General features: G+C 45.9%; 1 protein-coding gene and 1 pseudogene across 1 annotated transcript in view; both read right to left on the bottom strand.

Annotated features, from left to right (window-relative positions):
• The window catches only part of Fam120a (family with sequence similarity 120A), a 96,757-nt gene extending 83,970 nt beyond the window's left edge, over positions 1 to 12,787 (bottom strand). Inside the window, exon 1 of the mRNA XM_028867661.2 lies at positions 12,070 to 12,787. Within this exon, the coding sequence (XP_028723494.1) occupies positions 12,070 to 12,543 (474 nt within the window). The 5' untranslated portion in view covers positions 12,544 to 12,787. The remainder of the gene's footprint in view (positions 1 to 12,069) is intronic.
• Positions 12,788 to 22,188: 9,401 nt separating this feature from the next.
• Positions 22,189 to 24,568, bottom strand: LOC114692113 (annotated as a pseudogene).
• Positions 24,569 to 25,272: the final 704 nt, after the last annotated feature.

The following is a 25,272-nucleotide window of genomic DNA, read 5'->3' as shown; positions in this document are numbered from 1 at the left end:
CTTTAGCAGGATGTTTGTTACATGACTGCAGTTTGACTCTGCTTATTCAGTAACAAAATTGTTTTCTTTCTCTTCTTTAAAAAACAAACAAAGGAGTAGATATAAAAGAAATGCAAGTTAAACTTTACATTTTTTAAAAATTAAAAACCTAATAAGAGACATTCATAGTATTTTATATGGATTCTATTTAAAATAGCCTACTATAAAAACCTCCAAATGACTCGACTAAAACTTAAAACAGATTTATTTTTGTTAAAAGTCATTCTAAGAGCTGGAGAGATGGATCAGCAGTTAAGGGCACTGGCTGCTCTTCTAGAGGACCCAGGTTCAATTCCCAGCACCCACATGGCAGCTCACAACTGTCTGTTACTTCAGTTCCAGGGGATCTTCACACCAATGCACATAAAATAAAGTTAAATAAAATTATTTTTCAAAAAAAAAGTCATTCTAAGCTGGGCACAGTGACATGCACCTGAAGTCTCAGTTATAACATAGCAACATCTTGTATCTAAATAAATAAATAAACGGTAAAATTTTAAATTCATTCCAAAATTTAAAAGCCAAAACTTAATTCTCAGAGTTCAGAAGAAAAAAAAAAAAAAAGAGGAAGAAGAATTTTAGATTGACACAATTTACCCCAGCAATGTTTGCAAAGTTCTATGGTCCAACAGCTTGCAGTGGTCTGGGCAGGGTCTAGAGTAGCTCAGCTGTCTCAGTGGTCCTGTCTCTCTCTCCATGAATGGGCTCTAGTTCCAAAAGGAGCCTACACTGGCCTGAGGAGTCAGTCCATCAGCCTCTGGCTGAACTGCCTGTTACTACACCACACTAGTGCAGTGTTTTGTAGCGCGGCAAAATGACAACAGCACGGGAAATCCACTCTTTCCCAAACCACTACTCTAGTTTTTTGTCATGGTTCTGTTTTGTTTTTTTTCTGAGACAATAGCAAAATAAATACCAAATGACTAGGGCACAAATGGATCCTGTCTTTCAAAGGCAGCTCAGTCCACACTCCCCCATGATGCCTCAAATCAGGAGCAAGGAGAAAAGCAGAAGCCAGTTTACCTACACAGCCCTCCTTCACGCCTTCTCAACAGAGTACATCTGAGTTAAGAAGCATAAAAGGATTATTGCAAGATAAACCCCAGGCACCAGGTGGCTGGGATGAGCTCAGTCAGTCACCTTTGGAATTAAACTGACTCTGGGCTGAAAAACCGTCTACTTCCTCCTCCTGTCAGACAGCCTGCAGAAGGAAGCTCCAGGGTTGGGTGTGTCACACTCAGCAGGTAGTCTGTGAACAACGACATAAGCCAGGGATTGTTCCAGGAGCTGGATGACAGCCAAGGTCCTCCCTCATAGAACTTACTTTCCATAGAGGGAGGAAAAAAAGAAAAAGCAAAATAAATGATAAGCTACACAGGCATCTGGAGAATTTTAAAACATTGCATGTTGTTATTTATTTAGGTGTACATGTATATGTCCACATGAGTGAGGACAGGGATGTAAGATCCCCTGGAGCTGGAGTTACAGACAGAGCTGCTAGATGGGGAGCTGGGAATAGAACTCAAGTCCTCTGGAAGAACAGTATGTGCTCTTAACCACTGAACCATGGCTCTGGCCCCAAACTTTGATTCATTTATATGTCTAATTGGCTTTAGGGGTTTGTTTGTTTGTTTGTTTGTTTGTTTAAATTCTGTCTACAAATACACTAGAAAATAGCCTAATCATTCTAAAATACCTTTCTTCATATACAGTCTTTTGACATTTACTCCTACAGTTAATTGCTTACCAAAGTGGAATGTGTACTGTGTATTAATTAGCTTCTTCTCGTTAGTATAAATTTCAGTAAACTCAAATGAAGAGTAATATAAACCTAAAAATATCTTAAAGATAGGATTTATATATATATATGTATGTATATATGTATGTATGTATGTGTATGTATATGTATATTTTAGTTTAGAAACGTGAGCTGTACTTCTGAGTTCTCTTCCTGGCGTACAAAGGACCCAAAAGCCCTACAACTTAGAACCCTTGATTTGAGTGCATCAAGATTTCCTTGACTTGGCACTACTAGTATTCAGGACTAGGTAACTCTGCTGCAGGGAGCTGTTCTGGACTTCTGCAGTATCCCTGGCCTCTACCCAATTAACATCCTCTGCCCTGGGGGCCCTGATGACACAGCCAACTACCTCATCTGTCAACCCTAACTAAGAACTACTCCCAAGTCTTCACAAATATGTCATCTTATGGCATCAAAGAAGTTCTAGACACTAATATGAAAGACTTACTTGGATGCTGGCTAACCCAGGGAAAGCTTCCCAAAGGCTTCCCTAATTCTCAATTCCCTTCTCTGCTCCATGACAAGCAGTAAGAGGCACTCAGTTGGCTGCTAAAATTAAGCCCCTTTCGGGGCTGGAGGGATAGGTCAGTAGTTAAGAACACCGGCTGCTTTTCCAAAAGACTGAGAGTTTGATTCCCAGTACCCACATGACAGTTCACAACCACCTATAACTCCAGACCTGGGGGAACCTGATGCTTTCTACTAGCCTCCGTGGGCACCAGATATGTACAGATATGTATACATGCAGGCAAATGGTCTATACTCATAAAATAAGTACACATAAAAAAAAGGAACTAAGCCCCTTGAGTAACAGAAAGAAAGCATAAGAAAATACATTTTAATGTATATTGATCCAAATGTTGAAAGAAAATAAAATTTTTCTGGCTATATAAAAGAATACAGTAAATATTTTAATTTAAAAAAAGTGAATGTTGATGTATTGGTGCAAACCTTTAATCCCAGTACTTGTGAGGCCAAGACCAGCCTGGTCTGCATAGCAAGTTCTGAACTAGACAATTCTACACAGCAAAACCCTCAAAAAAACAAAAACAAAGCCTGGCATAGTGGCACATTGTAACACAAATCTTAAAAGGTCTTATTAATTTAAAACATGGTGCCAGCTATTGGGGTAAATTCTGAAAGATCAGAGAGGCAGAACAAGCCACAGCCAACCTCACCTCGCCAATTTCTCAGCTGATCCTGTTTCCTCAAACTGGAAGCCTTTGAGTCCTCACCGGAATGGATCTCAGCTTAACTGCCGATGAAAGCCTAAAAGCTTAAAAAGCCTCTAGTTCCTGGTCCTCACGCCTTATATCCCTTTCTGTTTCCTGCCATCACTTGCTGGGATTAAAGGCTGTTTTCAGTATGGCCTTCAACTCACAGAAATCCAAATGGATCTCTGCCTCCAGAATATTAGGATTAAAGGCGTGTGCTACCACTGCCTAACCTCTAAGTTTAATCTAGTAACTATTCTGTTCTATGATAAGTTTACTGGGGTGCACAATACATCAACCACAGCACATGCCTTTAATTCCAGCACTCCAGAGACAGACACGGGCAAATTTCTGGGAGTTCCAGGCCAACCAGGGCTACACAGTGAGACCCTGGGGTTTTGTTTGTTTGTTTGTTTGTTTGTTTAAGTAAATGCTGGGACTATGGCGATGGCTCAGTGGGTAAGAGTGAGAACCTGAGGACAAATCTCCAGCACTCACAGTTGCATGCTTCTGTGACCTTTGAGGGGCAGAGACGGCCAACCTAGCCTAACCAAAACAAGCTGCAGTTCACTGAGAGACCCAGTCTCTAAGCAGTTAGGTGGTCACTAATACAGGAAGATACCCAACAGGACATCGTGCTCAAGCCTCCAAATGCATGAACATGGGTACTTACACACACACACACACACACACACACACACACACACACACACACACACACACCAAGGAAGCAAGGTGATGTTTGAGACAGGCTTTGAAGAGAGTATAAGTTTGCCAAACTCAAGTGAGGTAGCAATCAGAAAAGATGGGATGACAGACTCAAATAAGTTAAACAGGTAAACAAGGTAAGGATGGTATGAATCATGAAGCATAAGATATAATGGCCAGGGCTGCAGAAGGGTCTACAAGTCTGAACAGAGCTGGACTCTAATGGCTTTAGTCAAGTCTGAACACAACAGAGGCCTCCCTGAAGATGTGGTGGGTTGCTCTGCCAGGGTGTGAAAGATGAATAACCTGGGGTAACTAACTGTTCGAGCCCGAGGCCATTCTGACATATCAGCAGGAAATGGTACTAGTTCCTAGTACATGTCTTACATTTCTAGATTCTGGTTGTATGAGTCTATATCATTTCTTAAATGCCAATAGATAGAGAACAATTTGGTTTCAGAACCTGCCAATGGGTTTGCAGAGCAGCTGTGTGGTAGGTAGCCTTCTGTGCCAAGGATGCTGGGAATGAGGAAGAGGAGGAGGTAAGAAGATTGTGGTGCTACCATGTGTCATTAGTGTAGGGACTAGCAGAGTGGGGGGTGGAACAGTCAAGTGATTGAAGCAGTAGAGACTGATGGGAGTGATCTGGAGGCTCAAATCTGTCTGGGTAGAAAGTAAAACTACAGAATTGGGAAAAGGAATGTTAGAAGGCAAGGGAAGTCAGGGAAGACGTCCAGAAAGGAACACAGAACACACGCCTTGAAGGGATTGGCACTTCTTATCAGGTCCAAGCTCTGGGACAGCAACAATGATATTAGAAATTTATTCAGAGTGAGAAGCCAAGAGGCAGATTAAGAACATAGCTGGTGGGGGTGTGAGCATGTGGGATGTGGAGAACAAGCCTGGTTGGTAGAAGGGGGAGAAACCACTGGTTAGTAGGGCAAGGAGACAAGACACGAATCAAGAGCTTGGTGAGTGTCAGACATTAAGAGCATGTGGCTGGGATACCCCTCACAAAAGGTGATACTGGACACCAGGAAAAAAAGGAGCATGTAACAGAGAACCCTAAGGCCTTTGGCCTTTAGGGAAAGTCTCTAAACTGCTTTGGCCACTGAAGAGCGCTCAAGGTGGGAAGAGAGAGTGGGACTCTAGAAAAGACTTTGGTGAGGACAACAACTTGATAATCATCAGTGCTCAATGACAAACTTGTGCTCCAGAGCTGAATCCAGCCTAGAGCACTGTTTTGCTTGGCTTGACAGTTTTTAAGTAGAATAACTTTAAATAAAATGTGGATTTCTGGTTTACTTGAAAAATCTAGACATCTGGCAACATGGATACACAGTCCCGCTTGGCTTTCATGCCATTGGGCAAGGTGGCTCACATCTATAATCCCAGGAGGATGAAGCAGGAAGGCTGCCATTAGTTTGAGGCCAGCCTAGTCTACACAGTTAGCTCCAGGCCAGTCTGAGCTATACAGTGGACCTTGTCTGGAAGAGAAAAGTAAAAAGGCAAAACAAGACATGAGAGGAGATGGGAGGGTAAATGAGGAGGGAGAGGGAAGAGAAGAAAGGGGGCGTGATGTTGCAAGCCTTTAATCCCAGCAAAGGCAGAGAGGCAAGAGTATCTCTGTTGAGACCAAGACCAGCCTGGCTTACATAGTGAGTTCCAGGACATACAGAACTTTATAAATAGAGAGACCCTGTCTCAAAAAAAAAAAGACACAAAGATTTTTTTCACATATTAAAAATTGCTGATAATGTGTAATATAACATGACATAAAACACATAGCTTCTGTAGCCACTGTGGTAATAGCAAAGCACTTTTGAAAGAATTAAATAGATGACTGATGTAACTTAGTGACAAAGTTCTTGCTTAGAAAGCATGAACCCTTGACTCAATCCCCAACACCACTAATATGTGGTGTGTGTGTGTGTGTGTGTGTGTGTGTGTGTGTGCATGCTAAACAAAACTGTCAATTACTTGGCTATTCTACGTCTGAGTACATACTTAAAAAGAAATAAAAGCAAAGATTCAAATCTATTTGCATACCACACTCATTTTTCACAATTATCAAAAATTATCAAAAAGCAAGGGAAATTCAGACGTCTAGCTATGGATATGTACCACACAGATGGAACACTGGTTAGCTTACAAAAGTACTGACCCTGAAGTGGCGAGCTGCAGCCATGGGCCTGGACAGTCAGTGTCAGCACACAGTGTCTAGCTTCCTACTGCACCTTTTCTGTTCTGAGCTGGAAATACCATTATGTCCAACTGTCTCTGGTGTTCTTACAGTCAGACACTGTACAGGCCTGCAGCTGAGAGCAACAGGTCTCCATATATATATATATACATATATGTATATATATATGTATATATATATATGTGTATATATATATATATATATATATATCTCGCCTGTAGGCTACACCAGTTAGGTTTAAGTATACGTCAAGAAACCAACTGAATATGTATTCCTACTGTCATTAAGCAACAGAGGACTAGTTACAAAACTGACATATGAGAGAAAAATATTTATTTTGAATGGATGAGCAGTTTCAGTAAATTCTCAACTGTATTTCCTGGTTACTTAAAGGTCCCTGAACATTGCTCTTAGTTCTCTGGATCTAGTGATGGAGAGCAGAAACCCTGCTGCTCCTATTGTAACTGCAAACGCCTGCTCTCAGAACAGCCAGGGCATGAGCACTATGTAGGCACACCCCTAAAGTACTCATACAATGGAACTGGACTTTTGACTTTAGCCTGCACTTCCCTCTGCAGGGTGCCTAGTCCCCATTTGTAACTGAATCAGTAGACACTGTTTCTCACCATGTAAAATAGCCAGGAAGATAGATACTGAGTACTAAGGACAGAGTGAATGTGACTGAGGACCAGGAAGCATCCAGGCTGACACTGGTTATTCCTTGCCACTGACTCGCAAGAAAAGATCATCAGCCCTAAAGACAAATGTGTTTCCTTGGCGTGGCTGAACACAGGAACACCATTTTGTGTAAGCTCTGAGGAAACAGACCAGAGCATTGATTTACCAGAGCCCTACTGGAAGGAACTCAGGATGAGGTCTGAGGAACCTCAGGATAAACTTTCACACCTACACCTCCAGTCTGGTAGGAGAGGTGTTTAGACAGTGCCAGTGAATGAATGTCACCAAGATTTTTAAATAAACACAAGTCACTCCTGAGGCTTCAAAGGTTACCATGACTCAAGGCACACAAAGGCTACTCTCCCAGTGACTAGCAAATGCCATGTTCAAGTAATGCTGTGTAATGTCCACAAGAAAATTATCTCTAAACCAACTTCTAATGGTCACAGACCCACTAACTGTGCAAAACATGCAGTGAGGGCCAGCAAGACAGCTCAGCAGACAAAGGCCAAGTCCAACAACCTGAGTCTGTCCCAGGACCCACCTGGAGAGAGGCCCAACTGTCCTCTGACTCCACAAGTGCCCCAACACACGTGCCCACCACCAAATAAATAAATTGAAATGCAATTTTAAAACATAGTTATTACTCTATCAAAGAAGCATTTTCTAAATCAAAAAGGATTTCTCTAAACAAAGATGACAGAAAATTATACCTTTCTGCCAATTTATAAAACACTAAAAAAGGTAGGGGAGTGGGAAAAGGGAGAAAGAGCTGGAGATGACCAAAAGAGATGGTTTACATGTATGAAACTGTCAAAGAATAAATAAAAGATATCCTATTTTAAAAACACTAGAAAAAGTTAAAAAGATGGTATTTTGTATTTTTGTAACAGAAATGCTTTTTATACAATATAATATATGCATAGGCATTCATGTCAATTTCTTTACCAAAATTTATCTTTTTTTTGAAATAGTAACTATCATACAGTAAATTAATTTTTATTTAGCTTTGGTGTAGTTTTGATTTTGAAGTGTTATTATCACCAGAACAGACAGTTCTGCCCTCATCTCCAAGCAGCTCACTCCTGCAGCCAGTGTTCACACCCTCTCCCCTCCTGACTCTCAGTCACTTCCTGGACTCCCATCCCTGTGGCTTTCCTTTCTCTTTCAGAGGAGGTCATATAAAAAGAGAATAACACTTTGTGAATCTCTCTCTCTCTCTCTCTGTGTGTGTGTGTGTGTGTGTGTGTGTGTGTGTGTGTGTGTGTGTGTAAGCCAGAGGTTCAGGATGGGTGTCTTCCTCAAGTACTTTCTACCTTTGTGAGAAGGGTTTCTCCCTGAACATGGAAACTCCTGGTCAGCAAGCCCCGAGGATCTCCCCATGTCCACATGCCGCACTGGGGTTAGAGCTGACACTGCCATGCTCAGCTTCCTCTATGGATGCCGGGGTCCTGCTTCAGACCCAAGCTCTTGTCTGTGCAGCAGGCATTACTAACTGAGCCACCTTCCCAACTGCTACAGGCTTTCTGTTCTATTTTGTTCTCCAAGACAGGGTCTCATAGAGCCTAGGCTGGCCTCTAAGTGCTATGCAGCTGAGGTTAGCCCTGAACTTCTGATTCTCCTGCTTTTACCTCCCAAGTACTGAGACTAGAGGTGTGTGCCACTATGTCCAGTTTATACAGTGCTGGGCATGGACCCCTGGGCTTCACACACACAAGGATGCTTTACCAACTGGCTATATCCCCAGGCCAAATGCTAGTGTTTATGTGAATAAACTTTTATTAAGAAAATACCCATTAGTGAGATTTGGTAGAATATGTACACTTAGTAAGAAACTGCCACTAGAGAAAGGGCTCAGTGGTGAACACTGGCTGCTCTTCCAGGGGACCCAGGTTCAAGTCCCAGCACCCACATAGTGGTTCACAACCATCTGTAACTCCAGTTCCAGGAAATCCAATGTCCTATTCTGACCTCTGCAGGCACCAGGCACAGAAGTGGTGCTTGTCTACCACGCACAGTTGTGTCCTTCCTGAATCTAATGTCCTCACTTGAATGCTCTAGTGTTTGAGCTATGTGAAGCTGCTTGTGATGAAGAGTGACCACAGGGAATGGAGAAATCCTGCTGCTTGGTGTCAGTTTTTAGGTCTAGCATTGGGACTAAGAGTATATGTGTACATAGGGTAGAAGGACAGGGCTGCGGAGGGAGACACATCTACATCATGCAGGCAGAACACCCATACACATAATAAAATAAACTGCCAGCCCAATTCCAGATGCTCAGAATCCTGCTAGCACCTGGTGCTGACAGTCTTTCCTATTCACCTATTCCGTCAGACATGTAGTGATAGCTCATCACTGTTTTACGTTTTTATGAGCATTCAAAAACAATTAAAAATCCAATACACACATGCACACACAAACACTAAAGGTAATTTTTATGACTCAAAATCATCCTTTTTAAAACATGTACAGTACATTATTACTTTTTAAAATTATTTTTAGATTTATTTATGTGTGTGAATGTTTTGCCTGTTTGTATGTATGTGCACCACATTCACAGCTGGCGACTGAGGAAGTCAGAAGAGGGCTTCCAATACCCTGGAACCGGAGTTACAGAGAGCTGGGAACCACTGTGCGGATGCTGGGAATCAAATCTAGGTCCCCTTCAAGAACAAGTGTTCTTAACAGCTAAGCCACCTCCCAGCCCCTGAAAATCATCCTCAGAGGATAATACTGCACTACCCTCAGGGGTACCAAAGTGCACAGGGTTGTTTGCTTGTTTAAAAATATCCCCAGAATCCCGTCTGCTTTCTGCAGTTCCCCTCTTCTCTCTGGTGTCTCTTCTGCTATTAATGGTAATCCTGCCTCCAGCAGACTCTCTTCTTCACTCGCTCTCTCCTCAAGCAGAGCTGAGAAAATGGACAATGGAGTTGCTAGAATTACCTCTGCAAAGGCTAGAGCAGGCTGAGAGAGGTCCTTCGGGCAGGAAAGACAACACTATTCTCCTGTCATTCTACCCCATGCTCTTGAGATTGTGCTTGGTTGCTAAGAAATTTCTAAAAGCTAAATCTCTTAGGCATTTTTCAAAAAAGTGAGGTTGCTAGGAAGATCACAGGTTCTCACCCTAAAGCCCATGCATGCTAACCTCAAACTCAGGATCCTCCTGCCTCAACTTTCCAAGTGTTGGGATGACAGGCATGTCCCACCAAACACATCGAGACTGTCTTAAATGTGGCTTACATCTAGCTTCTAAACACACACTACATTGGTCAAAACTCCGAGGTATGGGAGGCATTCACAAGGGCCCAAAGATGTTACAATCAGCCAGATATGGTCGTGTGACCTCAGGAGGCAGAGGCAGGGTCAAGCGGACCTCTGTGAGTTTGAGATCAGCCTGGTCTACGTAGAGTTCCAGGCCAGCCAGGGCTATATAGTGAGATCCTATCTTTTAAAAAAAAGCTTACAATTTGTAAGAATTCAACATTTCTTGCAAAAAGGTAAAAGCACACACGAACCCACACACCCAGATTCTAATCTGAAGTAATTAATATTCAATGTTTTCTTGAATGTGGGCCGCCTTAGGATACAGCCCTGTGCTGTTAGCAAAAGGGGGTGATAGCTCCTTGTGTGTTAAATGTCACTTCCCATCACCTTTTTCAGGCTGTCCACTAGAGGTGGGTCACAGAGGAACGGCTCCCCTTTCCCCTTCCGAGAGCCCCAGGCTACAGAGAAAAAGTGAAAAAGCACACATTGCCTCTCACACGAACTAGCTGAGAAATGACACGCGGTGTAGCTGCCACACTCCCGGGCCAATCACCACTCTTCCAGCTGCCTCCACCCACAGACTTAAACACAACTTCACCAATTGCAACAGGATCCTGGGTGGGACTTCCGCAATCATTTTAGGCTTAACTACCACCACCATCTCATCACTGCCAGCAGGGATGATCAGGAAGAGGGAGACAGTCTAAAACTTTCAACTCAAGCTCAGTTTCCAAAGAAAAGAACAAGTTGGAAGACAGTGGCAAATATTAAAAACTCAGACAGCCTCATCCACCCTGCAACCCCCCAAAAACAAGTGTTTTAAAGAAAACATGAAAATGCAAGCTATCCAAACTTGAAGACAAGTTAGGCGCTCCGCTTTCAGGAACTGCTGGGCCCTTACGCTCTCCTCTGGCCCAGTTTGGGCTGCAGTCCTCTGCCAAAGGGCCAGCAGCAGGCTGACAATGTGCCGCTCTCCTTACCCACTCATCAGGGCCCGGTGAAGGTCACTGAATGCTTCCTGTGCAGCAGAAAAACAGCTCTAGCAAGCTTGTGCCTATGCCAAACGACCCCCAAATTCTGACTCCTGATTCTGAACTACTACCTTCACATCAGACATACAGAACTGACAAGACGCCATCTCATCAAGTTTTACAGTACCTTGAAATCTAACACCAAAATTTTACCATAGCAATTTCTCCAAACATCTCATTTTCCAAGGTAGAGGAGCAGGGGGTCTGCCTTCAGAATCAGAGGCCAGCAAGGGGCTGCACACAAGGATTGCCTCCCACAGCTTTGGAGGCAATCTCTACTTTCAGCTGCCTGTCCCTAAGGCCATGGCCATCCACTGTCACTATTCTACAGGCTTCCAAGATAAACCTGTTGCTGGGAAAGAGCGGGTTAATTTCGACAGATGCATATACAATTAAGTCTAAGACCATGGAGTGGCCTGCCAGCCTCCAAGAGGGGAGAGACTGGGAGGATGTTGGAGATGACACCACCAATCCCTCTTGGGTGTGGGTCTGTTCACAAGCCTTAAGTGTCTTACACACAAGTCCACGGGCCCACAGCAGACCAGAGAGAAAGTGGAGAGGAATGGCTGTGGGCGGACTCCAACCAGGCTGGGCCCGACATCCATCTTGCTCCAGGCCCCCTCTGCGGACTTCGCACCGAGCTTGAGCATGGTGACACGCTGTGTCCCAGGGGGCCCCTAAGAGACACTGAGGCCTGCTCCCTGGCCTTCCACAGGCAGGGGCACCCAAGACTCAGCCTGGGCCAGGCTGGGCTTCCCGGAACTAGTCCAGCCCTGACACTGCCCCAGGGAGAGGCCCACAGGCCCAACCCAAACCCAAGCCCGAAGGGACTCTAGACCAAGCCTTGAACCCTAGCACAAGGGACCCGGGGCCCAATTGTAACCCTGGCCCGAGGGACCTCTGGCTCAACTCCGATCCCTACCCCCATCAACTCCAGGCCCAGCCCAAACACAAGCACGAAGAGGCCCAGAGCCCAACTCTTGACCCCTGCCCAAGTTGACACCAGACCCCAACCCTGACCTAACCCCGAAGGGATCCCAGTCCAAAGGGCACCAGGCCCGACCCTGACTCGAGCCCGAAGGGACCTCAGACTCAACCCCGAGCCCCAGGCCCGCTGGCCCCCAGCCGCACCTTGACGTGGAAGCGGATGAGCGCCAGGCGGATGCAGTGGGCCATGCAGACCGGTGGCAGGAACCAGACCTTGGGCGGTGGCGTGCCCTTGTTCTGGACATGGCTGACGATCTGCTGCGCCGTCTGGCGCTCGTTGCCCTGCCGCTTGACCCACTCGTGCAGCCGGGCCTTCTCGAGCGCGCCGTTGAAGAAGACGAAGAGCTCGATGTTGCCGCCGAAGCAGGCCTTGGCCAGAGCCGCCAGGTAGCCGAGCATGTGGTTCCACTGGCCGCCGCTCACCCAGTCGGTGTAGAAGCCACCGTACAGGCGGTGCAGGCAGTTGTCGGCATCCACCAGCAGGCGCAGCGGGGTCTGCGGGGGCCGCTGCCGCCCGCCGCCCACCAGACTGCCCCGGGCCAGCTTCTGCAGCTCCACCGGCACCACGGCGCTCGGACAGTGCTTCTCGATGTAGTCCTGGAAGCCCTGCACGCCCATGGCGGCGGCGGCGGCGGCGGCGGGGCGGGCGCGCGCGGGCGGCGGCGGCGGCGGCGGCGGGGCCGGCGGCGGCGGGGCGGGGCGGCGGGGCCGTGGCGCGGCCGGCGGGCGCGGGCAGCCTCAGGGCGGGCTGGGGCTGGCCGGGGGCGCGCTCACGGCCGCCTCGGCCGCCATGTGCTGCCACCTCCCAGGGCCATGGCTGGGGAGGGACCTGCGCCGCCGCCGCGCTGCGAGGCCGAGGCCGAGGCTGGGCCGGGCGGGGCGGCGCTGACGTCGGGCCCGCCCGCGCGGACGCGGAAGGCGGAAGAGGCGGCGCCGGGCCGCGGCCGGGCTCCCGGGGCGGCGGCGGCGGCGGCGGCTGTGGGGCGCAGGAGGAGGAGCGCTGCTCGGCTGCTCGGGCCCTGAGGGGGCCACGGCCGGGCGGGCTCGGGAGGCGCTTGGGCCCGTGCAGGCCGCGCCCCGAGGCCACGGGCCTCCGAGGCCGGCCCCGCCCCGCGCGCGGCTGCGGGCTGGGGAGGCGTGGCCGGCAGCCTGCGCCCCTCCTCCGCCGCGTGTGTCGCCCGGCGAGGCGAGGGAGCCGGGAGCCTGAGAGGGCGAGCCTAGGAGTGCGAGCCGCTGAGGAGGACAGGGCCGGCAAGATGGCGTCGCTCCCGGGACGGGGCCGTGACTTCACGGCCTCGCGTCAGCGCCCGGCTGAGGAGACTTTCCCCGGGAGCCGCAAGCCTCCCCGCGTTGCGCCGCCCTCCGGAGGCGGGCGGACGTGCGCTGCCTCGGGGGTGCCCGAGAAGGTAGCGAGGACCCCGCTAAACCCGGGCGGCGACGGTACGTAGGCTGTGCTGGGACCGAACGCCCTGACAGAGAAATCTTTCCCAGCGCGCCTGGGCGTCGGAAAGGGAGCTGGGGATGTGGCTCGCCTGACATGGTGCTTGTCTGCCGGGCACGGAGCCCAGGGTTCGAGCCCTGTGTATTGCGCAGGCCGTCCTCCCAGCATTCTGGAGGTGGAGGCAGGGGGATCAGAAGTTCAAGGTCATCTCCATCCAGTTGGAAGCCAGTCTGGGCTACGATAACCCTGTCTCAAAAGAAAATAAAGTTTGAAGGAGCGTTTTGGGTTTTGCTTACCTCCAATTCTTCATCTGTTCTTTTTCTGGGCAAGCCCGTGCTGGAGCGGGGTGCAGCAGACACAGGAGTCGCGCAGAGTGAGCACCAAGTCCATGCAGACCCAAAGGCCCCCCCAAAAGAGTCTCCGAGAAAAGGCAGACTGAGTTCTATAGGGGTTTTTTCCTTTTAAAGAAATATCTTTTATTCTTTGGCAGCTTCGTACATGTATACAATGTATCGTGATCATAACACCCTTTTCTTAATCTCAAGCACCGGCCCCTGTGACGTAGATAAAACACTCGTGGTGCCTTGATGGATTTTGAAAACCCGATAAATTATGCCTCTTATGTATAGGATTAGTGATGAGGCCAGAATTACATGTTATTTAGAAACTGGAGTTGCACTTAAAGCCTCGCTAAATAATAACACCCCCAAAATAGCCAAAATGTTTTGGAATTCATGGTTAGTACACAAGATTGAGTCGTCGTCGTCGTCGTCGTCGTCGTCGTCCCGCCCCCCCCCCCCCCCCCCCCCCCCCCCCCCCCCCCCCCCCCCCCCCCCCCCCCGTCACTTGTAGTTTCACTGACGAATACATTCCACATATTTCCATCCAGTTGTTTAGGTTTGGGCTTGTTGTGGTTGAGGTTTCTTGTTTGCTGGTCTGTTTGAGAGCTGGTGGACCAGCCTCGGGCCTTGCATATGCTCCGCCACCCTTTGGCCCCTGCTGACTCCCCATCCTGTTTTTATTTCTTTTAAACATTCTTGCTTTTCTTTAAAAAAGAGAGAAGAACCTTTTGTGCTAGTATTCATGATTCTGGAAATAAATGTACTTTTCGTCTTAAGACGGGAACGCTAAGGTTGTGGAGGTGGACCACAGAAACTTCGTTCTCTTCACTCTGGACCTTCTAAAAACCACTTCGCCTGTGAGAACCCTGGCTTTCACTGGCCGCCCAGGTTGTTACACAGATGCTAATAATACTGAATTTGTAGTCACTTCCTACTCCTGTGATTGTGTAGACTGTGGAATTTTTGCAACTTTAAAATTCATTTTCATAAACAAAGCCTTCAAAATGTAATCATGCTTACTTTCCCTACTTAACTAGGTATGCACTTCAAAATAAACAATTTTTGAGTAAAATTTATTGATGCGGTAAATGTTTGGCTAACAACACTGTAAATAAAACTCAGGTTGAGTGACATTTAAATTCTCTAAATACCAAGGTAAAAGCAAGCCCTATTGAAAAATACTAAAACTTTTTATCTACTTATAAATACAATATGATTCGGGACTTTTTTCTTTGTTTAGTCTTTGGGTTGTATGAGAGGAACTTTTCATGAAGAGATTACCAAGCTATTGAGGAAAAAAACAGCTGAAAAATAAAAATGTTAAAAACTGCCTAAGCATAGGCTTCACAAGAATTACCAAATAAAAATGCTGGGGGGCACATACCTTTAATCCCAGCATTCGGGATGCAAAGGCAGGTAAAGCTCTGTGGATTTAAGTCAGGTCTACATAGTGAGTTCCAGGCCAGCCAGTGCTACATAGAGAGACCCCAGCTCAAAAAAAAAAGTTATGATCACTGGATTAATGGAGAAAGAAAGCCAGCCACAGTGTATAAATTTACCCAGCCAGTGGGAGAAATGCTTGCTTTTAGCTTTTTTCCATTTTAACTTGTGTCTGATCAGTTAATTCATCTATAGCTTAAAGCAGGAAAATATTGCCCAGTTTTGGTTTGGGAGTTTGGGCTGGTTTTGGGGATTTCCTTTAGACAGGGTTTCACTCATAGCCCGGGAAGATCTGGAATTCACTATGAAGTCCAGCCAGCCTCAGTTTACAGCAATCCCCCTGATACAGTCTCCTGAGAACTGGGTCACAGGTATGAGCCACAATGCCTGGCAAAAACATTGGCAATAACAGTTGAGTTTTTCTTCAAGTGGTGGAGACCGCTTTCCTGCCCAGGTAGTCAGTAGCCAAGGTTAGAGGAACTCCAGGACCCTGTGACCATGAAGAGACACAGTAGTCCCTGCTTGGGATTTGAACCTGTGCTGTGTTCCTAGACCTGCTCTGTTTTGTTTGTTGTTACTTCCAGGTCTCCACAGAGCACAGGCTTTTTCAGCAGTCTTGGGGCTTTTCTTGCTTGGGGGTTTCGGGTACTCTGGGATTAGGAAGCATTTTCTTGTCCTCCTCAGGTGGATTAAAAATGCTGTTCTGTTCACAGCTGTCAATTCATTTTCCCTTTGAACTATTTTAAAAATACATTTTAAAGTTTTAAGTTACAAGCCAATGGGAAGGTAAAGTTAGATCCTGTAAAATCTAACTTTGGCAAGTGTCTGAGTTATTCTTTCTCTTGCTGTGATGAACACCATGACCAAAAGCAACTTGGGTTGGAAAGGGTTTGTTTGGCTTATACTTCAGTTTCACAGCTCTTTATGAAGGGAAGTCAGGGCAGGAGCTCAGAGCAGGAACCTGGAGGCAGGAGCTGATGCAGAGGCCTGGAAGATCACTGCTTAGGGCTGGCTCCCCGTGGCTTGCTCAGCCTGCTTTCTTTTTTTTTTTTTTTTTTTTTATTTCCCCCCGAGACAGGGTTTCTCTGTGTAGCTTTGCGCCTTTCCTGGAACTCACTTGGTAGCCCAGGCTGGCCTCGAACTCACAAAGATCCGCCTGCCTCTGCCTCCCGAGTGCTGGGATTAAAGGCGTGTGCCACCACCGCCCGGCCAGCCTGCTTTCTTATACAGTCCAGCACCACCAGCCCTGGGATGGCATCACCCACAATGGGTTTTGCCCTCCCAATTTAATCACTAATTAAGAAAATGAGTTCCAGGACAGGCTCCAAAGCTACACAGAGAAACCCTGTCTCAAAAAACCCAAAAAGAAAGAGAGAGACAGAGACAGAGAGACAGACAGAAAGAAAGAAAGAAAGAAAGAAAGAAAGAAAGAAAGAAAGAAAGAAAGAAAGAAAGAAAGAAAGAAAGAAAGAGAGAAAGAAAGAGAGAAAGAAAGAAAGAGAAAGAGAGAAAGAAAGAGAAAGAGAGAAAGAGAGAAAGAAAGAAAGAAAATGCCCTGCAGGCTTGCCTACAGCCTCATCTTATGGAGGCATTTTCTCAGTTGAGGTTCCCTCCTCTTAAATGATTCTAGCTTGTGATAGGCAGCACAGCACAGATAGAGAACAGAGTCCTGAAATGATTATTATATGATGAGTTATTTACTATCTCAGCCAAAAGTCCCTGCACTTCCATGATTTCTGGAATTGCTCCTTACCTGCCTGTCCACCCTAGTGGAGGCTGCTTGGGGTCCTTTGCTTGTGTCTCACTGTACCACTTCTTGGCATCTAAAACCGTCTTCTCCAACATTCCTCTTTACTGAAGCTAGAGATCTGGGCATCATGCTTTGTGGACTCCTCACCCAGTACTGAACTTTCACTGCTGTAGGCCAGGGTAGGAAGGAGAGGAAAAAACAGAACTGTCTGACTTTGCACTGGAACCAGGATCCTAGTATGATCTTCTGAATGAACAGGCCTTTTCCCCTCAAATAATGAATGGGATTTAGGAGTGTGTTGCTCTCCTTTGAGAACCCATGTTCCTGTTTTCCTCCCGGTTCCCATATTGGAGTGAAAAGGAAGGAGAGTCACTCCTAGCCTTAAATTATTGAATCTTTTGCAGACTTGGGAACTGCATGGGAAATGGAAGGTCAGCAACTACTCCCTTGAGCCTTTCAGCATGCTCCCAGTTCTGTTTGGCTAGCATGAGTGGAGAAGGCTGGTCAACATGCATTGCATATTCAAACAACTGGTGTAAATTACCTTTCTTTCTCTTTTCAGATTTCCAGAGGCTGTTGTGTTAATTGCAAAGTCCTGCCAGGACCAAACAAAAATAACCTACTCAGCAATACCAAGGCTCATTTCCAAGGCCACCAGTGTAGATCTGTCCCCCAGGTCAGCTGTTGATGCTGACTCTGCTGAGAAAGGAAACTAGTGTCACCACCAAACAGGGACAGTTTTCTCAGGTTGAGTAAGACAGGTCCCCCCACATGGGTGAGAGCAAGGAGCACTGATGCTGAACTTAGGGTCTCAGAGTTTTGTCTTACGTTTTCAGCCTAAAGAACACTGCCTGCTTCTGACATTTTCCTTTCGGGGAGGGTGGGGAGAGGATGTGTGTTTGCCCTGACAGGTTTGTGGAGGCAGAAGTCAGCACGGGTTGTCTTCTGTCTGCCTCCATCTTTTGTTAAGTGTCTTCCCTCTGAACCTGAAGTTTGCTGTTGCGGCTGGCCTAACTAGCCAGTGAGACCCCAGGACTCACCTGTCTCTGCCCCCCTCCATGCTGTCATGACAGGTGATACCACCATAACTAGCTTTTATGTGGGCACCATGGGCCAGAAAACATGGGCTCATGTTCACACAGCAAGCTCTTTCTCCCCAGGTAACCTCCCCAGCCCCTTTTGCTGTGTTTCTTGTTAGTTAGCCATCATGCCATCCAAACTTGTGTCCAGATGGCTTTGGGCCAAATCAGAAGTAGCTGTGCTCAAGAGAAGAGTTGCTGAGGACTTTGAAATGAGGGCTGTATGTTCCCTAGGCAACTTCCAAGAGGTGACCCGAGCAGCAGCAGTAGCGGAGGGTGTTGTAGCGTAATCCTATTTGGAGAAAGAATTTATTCTAGTCATTCCATAAATACTGCCTGATAGAATGCAGGATGAGATCTCTAGGTTTTGGGGAGAGGCTCTCACTAGAATGCCCAGGCTGGCCCCAAACTCATGGTCCTCCTGCCTCTGCCTCTTGTGTGCTACGGTTTCAGAAGTGTTGCCACCACCCTTAAATTTTAATTTTTAGTATGATAGGAATCCAATGGAAGTTTTTAAGAAATTCATTCAAATATAAAGTGATTTTCAGGTTTAACCATTTCTAGATGAGTTACTCAGTAATCTGTTACACTTGTGCAAACAATAACAATATATCCAGAAAAATCACTGCTCTTAGATCAGAGTCTGAGAAGCTATCCAGGCTGGGACACATGAGCCTGATTCTCTCTGGAAAGCACAGTCATCCTAAGAATGGTGGACACTCCCTGCTTAGGTCTGGGACGACAGCCAAAGAGATTTGGGTTCCTTGAGCTACAAGAACCAAGTGCATTCTACATGTAAGTAAGTTCTGCCTCACATTGAGAAGGCAGTGGGGGTGGGGCTACTGACAGCATGGGAAAGCTCCACCCTAAGACACTGAGTCCCCTGCCCATCATTGCTGCCCCCTAAAGGTCCCCAGCATGTAGAGTAGGGAAAGCTGCCCTGGGAAGTGGGGCCTAGGGCATCATCTACCACATATGGCAGCCCACACCCAGAGTTTCATCACAATTACAACACCTAGTCCTTTGTGTAAAAGCCAGCCTTAGGCTGAGCATGGTGGCACACACACCTTTAATCACAGCCCTGGGAGGCAGAGCAAGATGGATCTCTGTGATTTTGAGGCCAGCCTAGTCTGCAGAGTTCCAGGACAGACAGGGCTCTGTTACACAGAGAAAAGCCAAACCCTGTCTTAGGGTTTCATTGCTGTGAATAGACACCATGGCCATAGCAACTCTTACAAAAGAAAGCATTTAATTGGGGCTGGCTTACAGTTCAGAGCTTTAGTCCATTATCATCATGGCAGGAAGCATGGCAGCAGGCAGGCACATAGGTGTTGAAGTAGCTGAGAGTTCTACATCTGGATTCTCAGGCAGCAGGAAGACAGACAGCCACTAGGCCTGGTTTGAACATCTGAAACTTCAAAGCCCACCCCCCAGTGACACACTTCCTCCAACAAAGCCACACCTTCTAATAGTGCTACTCCCTATAGGACTATGGGGGCCATTTTTATTCAACCCCCCCCAAAAAAAATTACCTTCAGGCAAGCATGATGGTTCATACCTTTAATCTTAACACTCCAGAGGCAGAGACAAGCAGATCTCTGTGAGCTCAAGGTTAACCTGGTCTACATAGTAGGACCTTGTCTCAAAATAAATAAATAAACCTTCAAGGGGCTAGAGAGATGGCTCAGGGGTTAAGAGCACTTACAGTTTTTCCAGAGTCTCTTAAGATTTTATGTTACACTGTCAGTTTGGACCCTCAGGTCATAGGCAACAAAAAGTACAATATAAACAGTTCATTTCTTACAAAGATTAGTCAAAGCGCCAGTATTCAAATGGTGAGAATTTCAGTGGTAGCTTGACCAAGCAGTCTAAGGTACTGGGTTAAGAAATGGTGGGTGGGTATCAAAAATACAGCTGGGGTGCTAGTGACTTGAGCAGAATGCCATTAACCCAGCAGTGAACGTCACTCTGGTCTTCAGTAAGGAAAGAAAGCTGGGTAGTAGTAGCACATGCCTATGATTACAGTACTTGGGGTGAGGCGGCAAGAGTTCAAGGTCATCGTGGCTACATAGTCAGGCTACCCTGGGCTCCATGATAGCCCCATCTCAGATTTAAAGCTAGCAGTGTGGCTTGGGTGAAACAATCTGCCATGCAATCTGGCAACATGACTTCAGTCTCTACCTGGGGGTTGTGACCCCTTTAGAGGTCAAAGAGCCCTTTCACAGGGCTTGCCTGAGACCACTGGAAAACAGATGTTTACAGTTCAGAACAGCAACACCATTACAGCTGGGAAGCAGTAAGGAAAATAATTTTTATGGTTGGAGGTCACACTATGAGGAAAGGGTCACAGCATTAGCAAAGGTAAGGACCACTACTCTAGAGCCTACTCCACAGAGTTGTCCTCTAACCTCCATATGGCTCAGGAACACATACACTAATGAGTCTGGAGAGATGGCTTGGCAGTTGAGAGCAGTTGCTCTTGCAGAGGACCTAAGTTTGATTCCCAGCACACAACATGGTAACTCATACCCATCCTAACTCCAGTTCCCAAGGGGTCCAACACCCTCTTCTATCCTCCACAGATGCTAGGCAGGCATGTGGTGCACAGAGATATATGAAGGTTAAAACATTCATGTATGTAAATCTAAAAAAAATTTAAATGTTACAGCATGCCTGACCCGTGTAAGATTTGTGGAGACCCAGTCCTTAGAAGACAAAGCAGGCCATGCCTTAAAAATCATAAGCCCTTGATTATAAATTGATCTGCCACCAAGCCAGATGTCTAGAAGAACTATCCTGTTGTAATTTGATCCACTTGACTTTTTTTCTTTTTTGAATTTAACACCATAAATTACACTGAAAGCCCAATGTCTGCTTTTAATACAAAGACTCTCAATAAAGATGCATATGCATCTCTTGGTGTGAAAACACTGCATGCCATTTCCATCACTTAGGAGACTAAAAACTGCTGTGGCAAATAGTTCAATGGCTCAATCCTTCAAGTCTATGCTTATTAAGCATTTGTGTGTGTGTGTGTGTGTGTGTGTGTGTGTGTGTGTGTGTGTATACTTCCAGGGTCAAGTTTATTGTTGACAATGATTGTAGCAATAACCACTAAAACATGCTTAAGATTGCTAGGTGAAACCCTGGATTTTTCATAATAAGCAAACGTGTAGCTCTCTACAAATGGCATGGTAACAGATGAAAGGGGAGAAGTGATCTGAGAAGGTAAAACAGGAAAATCTCTTTAGAGGCTTAAAATATATATGTGTATGAACTCGGAGCAAAACAGCAGAGGAGATGGCCCTTTTCAAAGCTAAGTGCTGGCAACATTCCCCTATGCCAGCTCAAGCCTAGAACAACACATTTTCCATATATTTGGTAATTAGTAGCATACAAGAAAAATACTCACTTGTTCTAGAAGGGCTACTTTATATAAAAAGCTAGAAACACATGTACTCAGTATAGCCAGAGCTGTTAAACAGAGGAACCCTGTCTTGAAAAACCAAAAATAAATTTTAAAAATCTTGACACATAAATTTACTGCTCTTTTAAGCAGTCCTGTGTGTGAGGTTTCTTCACTCTGGACTTCTCCACTGGGTTAACGCCTGTGTTTTTGTGCTGGGAAAATAGAACACAGCCACTTGAGCAATCCACACTGGTACATACAAACGGCTCTTGACGTAAAGGTTCTTCAGTCAGTAGCTCCAGAACCCCCTTTCCTTCATCCATGTCTTGACTAGTCGCTCTGTCATTTTCCAAACAATTTAACATCATTGACAGCTTGGGCTGTTTCTTTTGCTGATCAAGGAGCTGTTTCCATGGTTCAGTTCTCACCAGTGTTGATAGATATAAATAACTTCTCTCTGGTGTCAAACCTGTTGGGATATCTAGTTTCAACAATAAGCAATTAAGGTTATTCAAACGAGTTTTTATAGTTTCATTAAGCCCTAGACTTTACTATTCCTTCCTGCCTCTGCTGAGACATGCACTACCACACCTGGCCTAGCAATAATTTTTTAAATTCTATTTAAGTTATGTGTATGGGTGTTTTGTCTCCATGCATCGGTGCACCATGTGTGTACTGTGCTGTGGGGGGAGGGGTCAGAAGAGAGCATTGGGTCCCTTAGGAACTGTAGTTACAGACTAGTGAGCCTCCAGGTAGGTGCTGAGAATCAAACCCAGGTCCTCTGGAAGGAGCCGGCAGTGTTCTTAACTGCTAAGCCATCTCCTCGGCCTCAGTAAGTTTTTACTGTGTGTTGTTTTATTGATTACATCTGTTGACTTCCACTCTGTGTCATCTTGAGTACTATTAAGTGGTTTCTGGCCATTTTCACACTTTGTCTCCAAAGCACAGAATCTCTCCGTCCAACTATTGATTAACTGACGAATTTCCCGTGAATGGGTTTCCATTGCTGCCTTCAAGTCTTCATTTAAGTTTCCACAAAGCTTTTGTGATTGAACCAAGGAAGAAACTATATTTTCTTAGAGTCCATGTAGATTATTATACAATACACTGAGAAAACTTTTCTTTTTCTTTTCTTTTTAAATCTCCTGTCTTTTTCAACCATTGCCAATAAAGTCCTGAAACTGTGTTGCAGTTGTCTATTGGTTTTCAGTGTGGACACCACACCAGGGGATGAGACAGCCTTGAGGGAACCAGGATGGCCAGTCACAAGCTCAGTAATTGATTTCTGCAGAACAACAGTCTTACTTTGTGCAGCTAATGATCGCTCTTCTCGTAGCACATTAGAAATCTGAGACACACTAGCTGCCACATTTTCTTGCTGGTGACTTGAGATTTTGCCTATGTTCTTTCCAATGTTAAAGAGACGTATTCCTCTCTAATAACTTGGAAGTCTATTTCTTGTGAATGTTTCTGAGTGGTTTCATGTCCCTGCGCCTTATTTGCAGCTCAGATTTACACTGGTCAAGTTCATTACCCACAAATAATTAACACTATTTATAACAAATAATTAACACACTTGAGCCCCTCCTCAAGAGCACTGGTACTTTTTTCAACAATTTGAAAATTTGATACCAGTTTACCAATTTGTTTTCTGAACAGTTAATTTTCCATTCATGGCTCTTTAAGATTTCCTTCAGAGATGCACACTCCATTTTTCTCATGGGCTGTATCGAGCGCTCCTGTCACACACTCCATCGCTTCTGTGGCATCCTTAATAGGTTCGGCGGCAGGTTTCTGATCAACTCCAGGCTTACTCAACTTGTTCTTTGAGCATATTCTAATATACTCACAGGTTCCTCAAAAATGAGAGATGCAGGGGAACTTGTTACAATTGTAGATTTCTCATACACACCCCCCCAAGACCTTTGCAAGATTCTAATTAGTTTAGACTCTCGATAAAGAACATGAGGTATTATTTCCACAAGAGCAGCAATAACTCTTCCCAAAGTCAACAGGGACTGATGGATATTTCCAGCATCCTGGATGCTCTTGTCAACAGCTCCAAGATGGCCAAATTTTCATTTCCTGCAAGATGAACCAAATGCAGCTTTCCAGTTTTAACAAGCTGCTCTCCACCACTTGTCGCATCTTTTCGTGTGTTTTTTATAGAAAAACTGGAGGAAGCATTCACCAAGGTTGCTCCAGTTGTCCTTTTTGCTGTTCTCTTCTCCAAAGTCAGGTAGACTTCACCTTGGTTGTGCTCTGTAATTTCCTCTAAACCTTTGATTATCACTCCGCTCTTATTACAAAGATCATCAAACAAAGCAGTCTCTCAGAAGAAGATGGTCAGAGAATATCAAAAGTTCTTTATTATAGATATCCAATAGAGACATTGGCTGAAAATTCAGTACCATTATCAGTAAGGTTCTCAAAAATTAAATGAGTTTGTGAAATTATACCAGCCAAAGGATCTTCCTCCCAGGTGACCTTTCATTTTCCGCTGTAAAAGTTTTTCCAGTGCCAGTCTGTAAAGATGGTCCAATTATGGCCCATAATAACTTCATCTAGAATGGACAAACACCACTTTTGTAAACATCGGTTTGCTCAGTAGATATTCCAAACACCAGATCGAAAGGAAATGTTTTCCTCGAGCTCCTGTCCGTGAGTCCTACAATTGATTCACTAAGGTCTTTTTGTGCACGATCACATTCTACTACTGAATGCAGTTAGCTTTCCTCCCTTACAAATTACATGGTCTGCATCTGACCACCCCCTGGATGCTCTTGCCCTTCTGCTCTTTCTTGGGAGAGCTCTCCTGGGACGTTGTCTTAGAGTTACTATTGCTAATGATGGAACACCATGCCCAAAACCAAACTGGGGAGGAATGGGTTTATTCAGCTACACTTCCACATCATAGCTATCGTTGAAAGAAGTCAGGACAGGAACTCAAACGGCAGAAACCTGGAGGCAGGAGCTACTGCAGAAGCCATGGAGGGTGCTGCTTACTGGATTGCTAATCATGATTTGCTCAGTCTGCTTTCCTATAGCACCCAGGACCACCTGCCCATAGGTGTCCCTGCCCACGACGGGCTGAGCCCTCCACCATCGGCCACGAAGCATTTTCTCAATTGAGGTTCCCTGCTGACTATATCTTATGTTGACAAAAGTATCCAGTACAGACATATTGACAGTCCCGCCAAAATCTGTTGGCCTGGAGATGATTCTGACACTGGGGGGGGGGGGGAGAGGCTGGGCACCCACATCTTTCTCCCAACTAAAGGCTTGCATCACAGTACCCCCATTGTTCACACAGGCCTCTGACTGTGGCAACCAACCCGCACCAACTGGAGAAACTGAACCTTCAAACTCATCTCTGTCCAGAAACCAACAACAAAGCATTCAGATTTTTAAAGCACTGTACCGCAGCTTACATTCTTTCATACTCTCTAGTCCACTGGAGGTAAAATAGGCCCATATAAAACTTGTAGCTGGGTGGTGGTGGCGCACACCTTTAGTCCCAGCACTCAGGAGGCAGAGCCAGGTGGATCTCTGTGAGTTCGAGGCCAGCCTAGGCTACCAAGTGAGCTCCAGGAAAGGCGCAAAGCTACACAGAGAAACCCTGTCTCGGGGGGGGGGGGGGGGGGGGGGACAAAAAACTTGCATTAATACAATAATTAATTTGTTTAGTAGATGCTCCAAAGGTGTTTGGAAAGGAATTATTTCGTACCTAGAAAGCATATGAAATATATTTTAAGATTTTGATTCAACAAGTGAATCTTAAATTGAATCCTTTCACTTCTGGCCATGATACAGCACTGAATTCCCCACCCACCTGATGCACTTAAAATACCAGACAAGAGCTGAGGAAATGACAGTGGTAAAGCTCT

This window comes from Peromyscus leucopus, chromosome 5, assembly GCF_004664715.2.
Source record: "Peromyscus leucopus breed LL Stock chromosome 5, UCI_PerLeu_2.1, whole genome shotgun sequence".
Taxonomy (NCBI): Eukaryota; Metazoa; Chordata; class Mammalia; order Rodentia; family Cricetidae; genus Peromyscus; species Peromyscus leucopus.
This window is presented reverse-complemented; position numbering and strand designations above follow the sequence as displayed.